The sequence below is a fragment of the Bos grunniens genome, chromosome X (assembly GCF_055505025.1).
Source record: "Bos grunniens cultivar Pamir isolate PY7600 chromosome X, Bosgru_T2T1.0, whole genome shotgun sequence".
Classification (NCBI taxonomy): Eukaryota; Metazoa; Chordata; class Mammalia; order Artiodactyla; family Bovidae; genus Bos; species Bos grunniens.
Window position 1 is genome coordinate 55810741 of NC_141194.1, and position 12852 is coordinate 55823592.

Genomic DNA, 12852 nt, shown 5'->3' on the forward strand with positions numbered 1-12852 from the left:
TAGATGCTCCACTGCATGTAGACTCTTCCTGGACCAGGGATCAAACCCGTGTCCCCTGCATTGGCAGGCAGACTCTCAATCACTGGACCTCCAGGTAAGTCCAAGAGCAAATCTTAAAAGCTCATATCACAAGGAAAAAACTAACTATGTGATGTGATAGATGTTAACTAAACTTGTGGTAGTCATTTTGCAATATATATTAAGTCATTATGTTACATACTTTCAAATTACACATATTATATCAATATGTCAATTACAGTTCCAATAAAAGAAAAAGTATCATATTAAAATGAAACAACATTGAGGTGCTACAATAAATGAACTTTAATTAGTACATCAAATTATAAGACCTTATTCACTACAAACAAGGTAAAAAGACAACCCTTAGAATGGGAGAAAATAATAGCAAATTAAACAACTGACAAAGAATTAATTTCCAAAATATACAAGCAGCTCATACAACTCAAAATCAGAAAAACAAACAGCCCAATCAAAAAGTGGGGAAAAGACCTAAACAGACATTTCCCCAAAGAAGACATACAGATGGCTAACAAACACATGAAAAGATCCTCAACATCACTCATTATTAGAGAAATGCAAATCAAAACTATAATGAGATACCACCTCACACCAATCAGAATGGCCATCATCAAAAAGTCTACAAACAATAAATGCTGGAGAGGATGTGGAGAAAAGGGAACCCTCTTGCATTGCTGGTGGGAACATAAACTGATATAGCCACTATGGAAGATGGTTTGGAGATTCCTTAAAAAGCTAGGAATAAAACCACCATATGACCCAGCAATCCTACTCGTAAGCATGTACCCTGAGGAAACCAAAACTGAAAAAGACACATGTACCCCCGATGTTCATTGCAGCACTATTTATAATAGCTAGAACATGGAAGCAACCTGGATGTCCACTGACTGACGAATGGATAAAGAAGTTGTGGTACATATATACAATGGAATACTACTCAGCCATAAAAAGGAACACATTTGAGTCAGTTCTAATGAGGTGGACGAACCTAGAGCTGATTATACACACTGAAGTAAGTCAGAAAGAGGAAATATAAATATTGTGTACTGATGCATATATATGGAATCTAGAATGATGGTACTGATGAATTAATTTTCAGGGCAGCAATGGAGAAACATATGTAGAGAACAGACCTAAGGAAATGGCTGGGGAGGAGGGGAGGGAGAGGGTGAGATGTATGGAAACTTACAATAATACCATATGTAAAATAGATAGCCAATGGGAAATTGCTGCATGACTCAAACAGGGGCTCTGTGACAATCTAGAAGGGTGGGATGAGAAGCGAGTTGGGAGGGAGGGGACCTGGGTGTTCCTATGGCTGATTCTTGTTGATTTGCGACAGAAAACCACAAAATTCTATAAAGAAATTATCCTTCAATTAAAAAAATATATTATGTATGAAACGAGTTGCCAGTCCAGGTTCGATGCATGATACTGGATGCTTGGGGCTGGTGCACTGGGACGACCCAGAGGGATGGTATGGGGAGCGAGGAGGGAGGAGGGTTTAGGATGGGGAACACATGTATACCTGTGGCAGATTCATTTCAATATTTGGCAAAACTAATACAATTTTGTAAAGTTTAAAAATAAAATAAAAGTTAAAAAAAAATAAAAAAATAAATTAAAAAAGATTTTATCCAAAGTAGTGACCAATATTTTAAGATGCCCATGACAACTGTAATAAATTGTAACAACATAAACAAGTAACTTTGATACGTACTGGTGGGCAAGTTGCAGGCACTGCTTCTACTACTGTAAAAGTAACTTTACAATACTGATTTGCTGCCAGCATTCAGATTCTGGAGGAAAGCTAAAATTTCAGTTAGTAAAACTGAACTGATTTCCCTCCATTAAGTTCACAAATACCCCTGACTTCTACCCAGGGTTAAGAAGCCCTGCTTTCAGGGTGAGTTCTGGACATATTCAGGACACAGGGCTGGGAAGATTTAGAGAAAGGCAAGACCCTACTCAAGAATCCCCCCTACAGTGCAGACAGGCACGCCGGGATGTTTCTTTCCTTGTTGTGTTTGTGGCGGTTGCTGGAGGTTCCTCCTCAGAGCCTGTCAGGATGGGTTGATGAGGTATTTGAAAACAAGTTCATCAACTCGAGTTCTGGTTTTCCTGACAGCAAACAGCTTCCGAGTCCTTATCAGATTGCCAGCTAACTAAAAGGTCAAAGTAAAAGAAGTTTTAAACCAAAATATGTTTCCCACTGTCTTCTACTATACTCATTGTTTTCTCAGCTACATTTTTGTGCAGTTTTTTCCTCTACTTTCATTGTGAACCATAACTCACAGAAAATGCATAAAACATATAATGTTCATTCTTTTTGATATGTAGTTCTCCACTGTGAATAAACCAGGATTTAACGATCCATCCTACAGCTTATGGGTGTTTGGACTGTATTTAGTCTGGGGGGTACTATAAATGGGATGGTTAGGAACATTGAAGTACTCCTTTCTTGCTGGAACTAAACACACATGCAGCTTTAGCAGATAATTCCTAACAATTATCTAGCAGTTACACCATTATATGCTGCCCTTGGTATATACAAGGGTTCCAATGCTGCACGTCCTTTCAGATATTTAATGTTGTTAATCTTTTTAGTTTTAGCTTGCATTTTTCTGAAGAGCAGCTTTTCATGTACTTACTGGGCATTCTCATATTTTCTTTTCCTTATTGATTTATAGCAGCTTTTTAAATATCATGGATACTATACATGTACAGATTATAAATATCTTTTCCCACTGTGATCTGCCATTTCATTTTTTTAAGGTGTCTTTTTTACTTATTTTAATGGTAAACTTGGTCTGAATAAACTGCAAAGCCATTGTCAGACGGGGATGTCCTCTAAAGTGGTGTCCTGAGGATGAGAAGCCCTCCAGCACTGATAGGTTTAGCCCAGACTGTTCCAGGCAAACCAGCTCCTCACTGCTCCCCCACCATTCCACCTCAGGGCCTTTGCATTTGCCATTTCCTCTCCCTAGAATGTTCTTACCCTAGATTAATACATGGATTCTCTCCCTCATCTCCTTCAGGTCTCTGCTCAAACATCACCTCAGTGAGACCTTCCACAATAACTGTCTTAAAAACTGCAAACTGCCAGACCCTAGAATTCTTGATCTTTTGTGTGCTATGTGCTAAGTCTCTTCATTTGTGTATCACTTGTTATGACCCTATGGACTGTAGCCCACCAGGCTCCTCTGTCCATGGGATTCTCCAGGCAAGAATACTGGAGTGGGTTGCCATGACTTTCTCCAGGGGATCTTCCTGACCCAGGATCAAACCTGTGTCTCTTATGTCTTCTGTATCGGCAAGTGGGTTCTTTACCTCTAGCACCATCTGGGAAGCCCTTATCTCTTTACCTTGCTTTAAAATTTTTTCATATCCCAGGTTACTTTTACATATTATATATATATGGGTGGACACAGAGCAAGATAAATAGTACATGTATGTGTGAGTGGAAACTCCTGCATTTAGATTGTGAACTATTACCTCTTTCCTATACTAGAAGCTCTGAGGGTCAGGGTATCTGCCTGTTTTGTTCCCTGCTTCATCTTCAAATCTAGAGCAATGCCCAGCACACAGCATGTGTTCAATAAATGTTTACTGAGTACCTCAATGTGTAAAATCATTAAGGCAGTTCCTGACACGTAACATCAGGAGTTTTAGTAAAGGTCTGCTGACTGAAATCTTACCAGTTGATGTAAAAATTTAAAAAAGTAGAATTTTACTCAGTTTTTTCTTAAAGATGCTGTTTACTCAAATTCTTAGATTAAAAAGGCAAATTTACCTTCATGTGTTAAGATGAGCAAGTCACTCCACTGTCTTCCACCTACCCAAGAAAAAGAAGAGAGACTCAGATATTTGGTTAAGCTTTTCTGCTCACTATACTTGGTTTTACCCATTGATTTTTATAGCTATTGGGAGTTAGGAAACAGAAGTTTGTCCCAGATACCACATGATTTGGGGCAGAAAGAAGCACATGAAGAGGGGGTCACTGTGGGCACTGAGGGCTCTGGGTCCATGTTTTCAGACCTCAGACGTCTGCAGGGTGTAGCGCTGTGGAGTGGCCAGGGACTGGGGCAACAAGTCCACTGTGCTCATGGGGCAGTCCTGGGGGCAGATCTCCTTGGCCAGCTGCCCCTTCTTCTTCAATGCGCAGGCCTCCTGGTAGGGCGGTGAGATGGGGGGCTGCGTGGGTGGAGTGTACTTGTATTCTGAACCATCCTCTAGCTGCAGGGACACACATTGGGAGGGTCCTCACACACATTGTGAGGACCTGGGAACAGAGGACAGCACCCCCCATCCAACCCACTGTTGACAGGGCACTTACGTCCAGTGGGTAACTGCGGTCTGAATCATAGGCGCTCAGGTCCCCACAGGTCACAAATGGCACAATGATGCGGGTGGGGCCATCCAACTGGTTGAAATCTGGATCTGACAAGCAGGGACAGATGAGACAAGACAGGGCCAGGGTGTCTGGGGTCAGCTGTGACTCAGGCTGCACCCCAGATGGGTACGGAGGCCTCCCTCACATATCCACCAGCTACTCTCTATACTCTTGCACCAGAAATCCTTCATTTGGTTCAGATCACCTCCTCAGGGAAGCCCTCCATGATCACTCATTCTAAAACAGCCCTCCCCAACCTGCTTTTCTCCCACTGCACTTATGGCCACCTGCCATACACTGCCTGGACTTTGTCTCACTCAAGCATGCTTGACACAAAAGCAGCCCTGTGCTTTTTCCCTCTGGGGCCAGGTTGAAGGCCCTCACAGGACAAAATTCCCACACAGAGGTGGGGTTTCTACCTGGGGGTGTGACTGAGTCTTCCTAGGCTAGAAACTCCTTAGGCAGGTGGAGTGTCCCTTGGGGTAGGACTCAGAACTTTCACCAGGTCTAAGAGTCATCACTAGGGAACTAAGCTGAAGATCCTCCTAGATCAAAATACCCCTACAGGGGTGGAATTTTCAGAGGGTGGGGCTGAAGATCCCTTTGGGACAGCATTCCCTTAAGGGGCAGGGTTTCAGCCGGGCGTGGGGCTAACGGCCCTCCTGGGACATAAAATTTCACTGGCAGACAAACTCTCCCCAGGGATGGGGCCCAGGGCTCTCACCATAAGAGTGGTCCAGCAGGGGTTTGGTCAGGTCCGGCAGGAAGCCCTCAGGGGGGTCGTAACCCTTACAGACAGCAAAGGCCTCTATGGGGAGAAGGTAGAGTGAGGGGCAACTGCTGCCTCCACTCCATGTGGGATGGGCCTCTGAGATTCAAAACCCCTGCCCGGCCCCTCTACCCCACTGACCAATGCTGGAGTTCCGGCTGCTTCTGGGCTTGGCACAGAGCACGCTGGAGAAGAAGACACGCAGCTGGCTATAGATCAGCGTCACATCCCGGCCTCGGAAGATCTGCAGGGTGGGGAGGCAGAGATGGAGGCATGAGGATGAACTTTGGGGACTCCTCTCTACCCCCTACCAGGTTCCCTGAGACTTACCTTAGCCACAAAGCAGCCCCCTGGCTTCAAGACGTGTGTAGCAATATTCAGAGCCTATGGGCAGGACAGATGGCTAAGGCTGAGATACAGCCAGCCAGGAGGGGGCCAAACTGAGGTAGGGACAGCCAGGGTTACTCACAGCTAGGAGGAGCTGGGCCTGCATATACTCATCAACATCGTGGAGGCCGGTTACTGTGGCAAGAGGAACAGCATTAGGGGGCCATACAGTCTAGCTATCTTCCTGTCCCAAAGAGGTTAGAGCGCTAAAAACATTTACCAAGCTCTCTTACTGCTAAGGTTCTGCATGCAAATGACTACATCTGCCAACTGGATGCATATTCTGAGCTCCTAACCCTAAGACACTCGTTTTCAATCTCAAAACAATCTTAGGCACGAGTATTATTTCTTCTATCTCCAGTCCAGATTCAGATCAGAACGAACATCTCAGATGCAACACATCCAAAAATAAACTCTTTACCTTCTTGCTGGAACTTGCTCCTCCCATCATTTCCCCCATCTCACCTGATCCTTCCAGTTGTTCAAGCCAAAACCTTCAAGGTAGTTACCTTTGATACACACACACCCCTCCCAATCTCTTCTCACATCCACATTTAAGCCATTAGTAAACTTTCTCAAGTCTTTCAAAAGATCTCCTCTACTCATCTCCACCACCATCGCCACTCACCTGGATGACTACAGCAGCCTCCCCTCCCCAGGTCTCAGCCCTCACACTGCTCACAGCAGCCAGAGGGATCCTGTCAAGACACACATCAGGCATGGCCCTCCTCTGCTCACAACCACCCCATGGCTTTCTCCATGCTCTTGTCTTAGTGAAGGAGCCAAAGTCACCACTGTGGCCCAGAAAGATCCACCTGAGGATCTGATTCCCACCACCTCACTGACCTTACCTCCTACCACTCTCACGCTTACTCTGATCCAGCCACAGTGATCTTGCTCTTCACCCTCCTACCTCAAGTCCTTTGTATGTGCCAATCACTTTACCTGGATTGCTCTTTATCCAGATGTGCCCTAGCCCACTCCCTTGGCTGCTTTAGGTCTTTATGCTAAAGGCAGTGAGGCCTTCTCCACTTTACTTAAAATTCCTCCAGGTATTCCCTCCCTCTCTCTCATTTTATTTCCCCATGGTGCCTATCACCTTTTGACATGCTTTATAATTCAATCATTTGTTTCTTTTCTGTCTGCTCCCACTAGAACACCAGCTCTATGAGGTCAGAGAATAGTAGAATTTTATTCATGTTATCCTCCCAACATGTCTAACAGTGCCTGACACACAACAGATGCTCAGTAAATGTGCTGAATGGATGGATAGATGGCTGACTTAAAAAAAAAAGAAGTGAGTGGAATGGAACAGTTGCAGAGAGATGACAAAAGGGTGGATAAAACCAAAACAGTAGAAGACAGAGGCAGAGAACAGGAAACAGAGGTAGGGAGAAGTTGCCAGATGTGGGAACAGCTGACAGTGCAGGGGAGAGGCAATAAAAGAAGCCAACAGAGGTGGGACATACAGAGAGGAACATGCAAAGGACCCCCCGCCTGGCCTCCCAATCCCTGCTGTTTACCATCAGGAGCCCCGTCACACACTACTAGGTCCGCGGGGCAGCCTTCAAAATGCTGGATGATCTCTTTGGCAGTGGACAGCTATGGAAGAGAGGGATGATGAGTGGCCCCACAGCATCCCCACCACAGCCCTCTAAGCCCACCACGGCCCTGGCCCACAGCATCAGGTCAGCCAAATTCTCAGGCTTTGCCTGAGACTGGACTCCATCTCTGGGAATATTTTTTTGCTGTCTCTCTGTGATGACAACTCACTGGCTCTGTTCCTCTTCTGTTATCCTCTCTTGGTTTCTCTCAGCTACTCTACCTGTCTGTCTTTCTTGGTCTCTTTGTCTTTTTCTTTCTTCCACTTGCTGCAAACCCCAGATTGGGAGGGCCTTTGTCCAGAATACACACCAACACCCCCAGCCATGCTCTCACCTGGGTGATATCCCCCTGGATCTGTAACACACCTGGTAGTGGAGCCATAGCCTGAAGGTCCACAGCCACCACGTGGCCAGACCCTTGGCCCCTGTGGACAACATGGTCCGTGTCAGCTCAGTTTTTACTCCTGGTCCACCCTCCAACCTAGTCTGCCCTCCCAGCCTCCCATCTGGGACTCCACACTCACCCAATCTTCTGACTCAGCACCTGGCTCCAGCTGCCTGGGGCCGCACACAAGTCAACTGCCCGCGTCACACCTGAGCACACACAGGAAGGTGCACTGGTCAGCTTCAGCCACCTCTCCAACCTGGGACCCTGCAAAGTTTACCCCTTTCCCCCAGGAAGCACCCATATCTACCTGCTGCCCAGATCCTTTTGAGTACCTGCCATCTTCCTGACTGCCCCACAGACCCTCCAAGTCAGCCCACCTACCACACAGAGCTCTGTAGACCTAGCCCACTTGTCTATTTCCTTCACCCGCCCCATCCCCCAGTGAACTGCCCACCAAAAATGGGGACCTTGGAAGAGTTGGAATTCCTCATCAAGTTGTAGCAGCTTGAAAGCACTGCGGGCACGCCAGCCATTCTCCTTGGCTAGGCGGTAGTAGACATCTCTCTTGTCCTTTGACGTCCGTCCCATCTTCCACACTGTTTGCCCAGGGACCTGCCAACAGTAAGCTGATGCTGCCCCATATCAGTAAGTAGGTGAGTGGGCCATTACCTATCTCTGCAGGGCTGTGAGAACCACATGAACTAAACCAGGCTCATCTGATCTATGTGACAGTTCTCTCAACAGGTGGCGAGGTTGGAGCCCAGTCACTAACCCACTGAGCTCACCGAGCCTAGGATCCCATTACTGAGGTCTCAGGCTCCACCGCTCACCCTACAGATTCCACCATTAAGCCAACAGACCCCTCAAAGTCCCACAAACCCAACACTTATCACATAGATGATGTTACTGACCCTGTCCACCTCCCACTGCTGTCACTTACACTCCACATATTAAACCCTGCAAGTCTCACTATCAACCCTTCTCTGCCCACCTTAACCCCAATAACATCTCACCACCACCCCCAGCTCTCCTCACTACCCCTAGTCATAAAGCCCTACTAGGCCCCATTAATCCCCTGCTTTAACTCTATTACCCTCACACTAGCTCACTGCATTCCCCACCTCCTTAATCTCTCTCCCCTGAAATGATTAGGCCCCCAATTATTCCTTTTGTTGTTGTTTAGTCGCTAAGTCATGTCCGACTCTTTTGTAACCCCATGGACTGTAGCCCGCCAGGCTCCAATGTGCATGGGGTTTTCCAGGCAAGAATACTGGAGCAGGTAACCAATCCCTTCTCCAGGGGATCTTCCTGACCCAGGGATCGAACCCACATCTCCTGCATTGCAGGCAGATTCTTTACTACTGAGCCACTTGGGAAGCCCGATAATTCTTTTATCATCCCCCATTAATACCTGGAGGATCATGGTCTATTAGTTCCCCATTAAACTCTCATTTACTATGATTTATCAACCCCCTTTAGCTCGGCCCTCCAATTGATCCTTCACAGATCACTAGACCCTGTTAACTCTTCTTACCACATTCACCTTAATCCCTGATAATCATACATCTCCCCATACACACCATTCTCCCCTCACTGCCCACCTGTTTCCCCACCCAATAATCAATTTATGATCACACCCAACAGCTTACTTATTACCCTCTCTTTGCTCACTCTGTTCTCATTACTTCTTCAATGATCATGCCATCATCACAAACTAAAATCCTTTGATCACAATACCCCTTGATCTTCCCATTCTCTCTTCTTTGATCACTACTTCATTAGTTCCTTGATCATGACCCTCACCTCTTATTCCCTCCACAGCCTCACCATTATCCTTTGAATCACTATGCTCCATCACTCTTTATTAACCCCTTGAATGTCATAACTCCATTCGTCCCCCAGGGATCACACTGCTACTTGTCTCCCATTATCTTCCAGTTTCCCATTCTACCATCCCCTCATTAATGAACACATCCCCACTGGCCCCCATGAACACATCGACTAAAGCACACCTATTAGCCCCCACTGATTTCCCAATAACACTCCCACCAGACCTCTACTACACCCACGCAGCTCACCAAACCTCCACACCTACCCATTAACAGCCCTCTGGCTACACCACTGGTCCCTCCTCATCATTACCTCAAAGCCCAAGTCCCCACTGGGACCAGGACCACAAGACCCCCTTCAAGGCAGCTCCGCCGGTATCTGGACCCCTGCGCCCCCGTCCCCCACCCCTAGCCCATCCCGCAGGAGCGGTCCTATTCTCCAAACAAACCTTGGGTCTGGAGCCTACCCAATGCCAGCTGCCCAAACCACACTGTTGCGAACTTCCCTCCTTCCCTCACTGGCAGGACAGTGCAGGCATGCCTCAACTGTTTGAGTCGGGACCCAAGTCCTCCGCGTCCCAGGGCCTACCTCCAACTTTGGGAGTGGGGAGAAAAGGAACCAAGGAGGCCGGTTCGTGAGCAGCACAAGCCTCGGCGAGAGCGCAAACCGGTGAGAAGTCGTAGGTTTTCAGTTTGGGTTCTTAGTTGCTCCAAAAGTCTGTCGCGCATGCCTAAGGGCCACCAGAGTGTGCCACGCCTGTCATCGTGGAATGCGGTGGCTCGCGCGAAGCCGGGACCGGACCTGAATTTACCACGTGAGTTCCGGCAACTCATGCCGACGTAGCGGGTCTGGCGAATTGCCGTTCCCAGCATGCAACGGGCTCTAGTAAAGCCGCCGAAGTCTCGCACGGAAAGGCTGAAATGTCGCGAGGCATGAGAACTGACTGTGCTCTTTTGTTATAAGCCGAAAAATCGCCTTTTTCTCCACTCCTCCCTTCTTGGACAACTGTATGTCTTGAGCCTGTGAACTACATTTCCCAAGATACTACGAGCACGCTGGCACCTACTTATTTTTCGCGTACCGTGAAGTGCAGTTACCTTTGGGGTGGTGAACTTGAGAGGAAGGAGAGTGCGTTAGTTAAGTGCGCGGGCGCGCGAAAGCTACTGGTCTGCGATTTCAAATCTCACTTCCGCTAATTGATAGCTCATTCTGATTGTTACCTTCTCAGAACTTCGGTTTCTCTGTCTGTAGAAAGGGGATAATAAATAATACAGACTCCACCTAGAGTTACTGGGAAGATTAAATAGGTGCAGTTCAGCACACTAATTCTTTGTAATTCTGTGTTCTTCAAACACTTTTAACTCGGACCTAGAAAAAAAAAGACTGCGTCTGGACTCAGTGCACAAGCAAATATAGTAATGGAAACATTATAGCGTTTACCATGTGCCAGGCACTCTCTGAGTGCTTTCAGTGATATTCTGGTAAATGGTTAACAAGCATTTATTTAGGTGGAGAGGGAAAGGAAGCTCTGCTTTCTAACATTTGCCAGTTTCCATGGTTTACATACTATTATCTTGTCAGATTTCAGCTTACCAAGGTGTAGTCACGGAACACGGAATCTGGAAGAGGTGCAGTAGTGCACCATGTCTATTATCTCCATTGTACAAATAAAACAGGGATAAATGATCTCTCAGGAGCATAGAAATAATGAAATGTAGTAAAATAAGTGATGAATTTTGAGTATCACCTTTCAGAATTTAATTTAGTTGTAAGTTTATATAATTTCATGTTTAATAATGGCTGTTTCCCCTGTTTACAGATGAGGAAAAGGAGGATATGTATATATGAATATAATAGAGATGTAAACACATGCCATTTACTATGTATATGGTGACATAGAAATATATAGTGATGTCTAATTTTTACTGGTATATAAATTATATATTAGTAAACAATACAATAAATATACATATGCCATTATATGGAAATATAGAATATATTTTTGCATTTTGTATAGTATATGTACAATATATATATCATCTTATATAAATTTATATGCTGATATATATATATATATATATAAATCTGCTATATTTATCTACTTACTAAAGTAACTGCACTTAAGTATAAATAAATAATGTTATGTTCAGTTCAGTTCAGTCGCTCAGTAGTGTCTGACTCTTCGCGACCCCATGAATCGAAGCACGCCAGGCCTCCCTGTCCATCACCAACTCCCGGAGTTCACTCAGACTCATGTCCATCGAGTCAGTGATGCCATCCAGCCATCTCATCCTCTGTCGTCCCCTTCTCCTCCTGCCCCCAATCCATCCCAGCATCAGGGTCTTTTCCAATGAGTCAACTCTTCGCATGAGGTGGCCAAAGTACTGGAGTTTCAGCTTTAGCATCATTCCTTCCAAAGAAATCCCAGGGCTGATCTCCTTCAGAATGGACTGGTTGGATCTAATGTTATGTTAGGTGGTGATAAAAGCTATGAAGAATAATAAAGGATGAAAGGAATGGAGAGTAACAGGGGTTAAATTGCTATTTTAGTGTGGTCATCTAAGGCTTTCAGAGGAGGTGACATTTGAGCTGAGCCGGAACGAATATTTGGAGGAAGAGCATTCCAGGCAGAGGGAACGCCAAGTGCAAAGACCCTGAGGTGGGAATGAGCTTGGAGAGTATCCAAAGAACTAAACAACCAATTCATCATTCCTTAGAAATGTGAGCATTGCTAGGCAGGGATTTCTTTTGTTTTGTTTACTGTTGCCTCCCTGGCGCCTAGAATAGGGCTCGGCACACAGTTGGTATTCAATAGATGTTTGTTGAATTCACCCTTTTATTGCTTTGTCCCTTCACTTTTTCCCTAGTGGTGTGCTCTGCGTTTATGTGGGGCCCTGGGACGAGGTGTAGACAGCCAGACACAGACCCTGGAGAGCCAGGGAGGAAGCCAGAGTTTGTCACTGGAGTTCAAGGGCATTGTGGGGGGCAGTGGGAACATGGCCCCCCTTCAGAGGTTAGCATGTGTGAGAAAGCAAGGGTTCAAGCCACCAGGCGCTGCTCAACAGAGAGGAGGAGGTGCCAGGCATTGGGGGCCCAGGTTCACCCTGTGGGACGCTTCCCACGTCCTGTTTTCTTGCCTCTCACAAAGAGGATGTTTAACTTTTTGCAAAGAAACTTGCTTCCTCCAGCGGGGCTGGGGGGATTGGGGGACAGGAGCCAAGCTCTGAACTCTCCAGGCTCTTCCCGGAGTGAGGTGTCCGCCTGCAACTCCCACCCAGCACCCCACTGAGTGTAAAGTTGTCCTCCCCTCAGCCTCCAGAAAGGTCAGAGAGGGGAGCTGCCAGGCCAGCCCTGTGCCGGAGGGCATCTTACCACGTGAGGGAAATGCAGGGCGGGGGGGTGTCCAGGCTCAGCGGACCAGACACTGACTCAAGAAGTCTTG

The 12852-nt window shown here is 46.4% G+C and overlaps 1 protein-coding gene across 12 annotated transcripts; it reads right to left on the bottom strand.

Moving 5' to 3' along the window:
* Positions 1-300: 300 nt before the first annotated feature.
* Positions 301-10281, bottom strand: FTSJ1 (FtsJ RNA 2'-O-methyltransferase 1). Of its 12 annotated transcripts, none has more exons than XM_086386332.1 (13): positions 9999-10281; positions 8048-8192; positions 7717-7786; positions 7527-7617; positions 7112-7190; positions 5671-5723; positions 5532-5585; positions 5343-5445; positions 5157-5240; positions 4376-4473; positions 4078-4209; positions 3833-3874; positions 301-2204 (listed from the first exon to the last, which is right to left on the bottom strand). In XM_086386332.1, exons 2-12 carry the CDS (start codon positions 8166-8168, stop codon positions 3842-3844), a joined length of 918 nt encoding a protein of 305 aa, XP_086242458.1. In that variant the 5' UTR covers positions 8169-8192; positions 9999-10281; the 3' UTR covers positions 301-2204; positions 3833-3841. The 12 variants fall into 12 exon arrangements, with proteins under 12 accessions (XP_086242458.1, XP_086242451.1, XP_086242456.1 ...); XM_086386325.1 differs by having other exon boundaries at positions 4078-4275; XM_086386330.1 differs by having other exon boundaries at positions 4376-4479.
* Between the last annotated feature and the right edge of the window lie 2571 nt (positions 10282-12852).

Bases quoted from the DNA above. Each gene is read 5' to 3' on its own strand.
- FTSJ1 (XM_086386322.1), bottom strand. From the start codon at position 8,168: ATGGGACGGACGTCAAAGGACAAGAGAGATGTCTACTACCGCCTAGCC. The intron at 5,241-5,342 runs GTCAGTGGGGTA...TTCTCCCCATAG, and splicing joins CAGCCGGAACTCCAGCATTG to AGGCCTTTGCTGTCTGTAAG. The intron at 4,480-5,156 runs GTGAGAGCCCTG...CCTGCTTGTCAG, and splicing joins CCTGCTGGACCACTCTTATG to ATCCAGATTTCAACCAGTTG.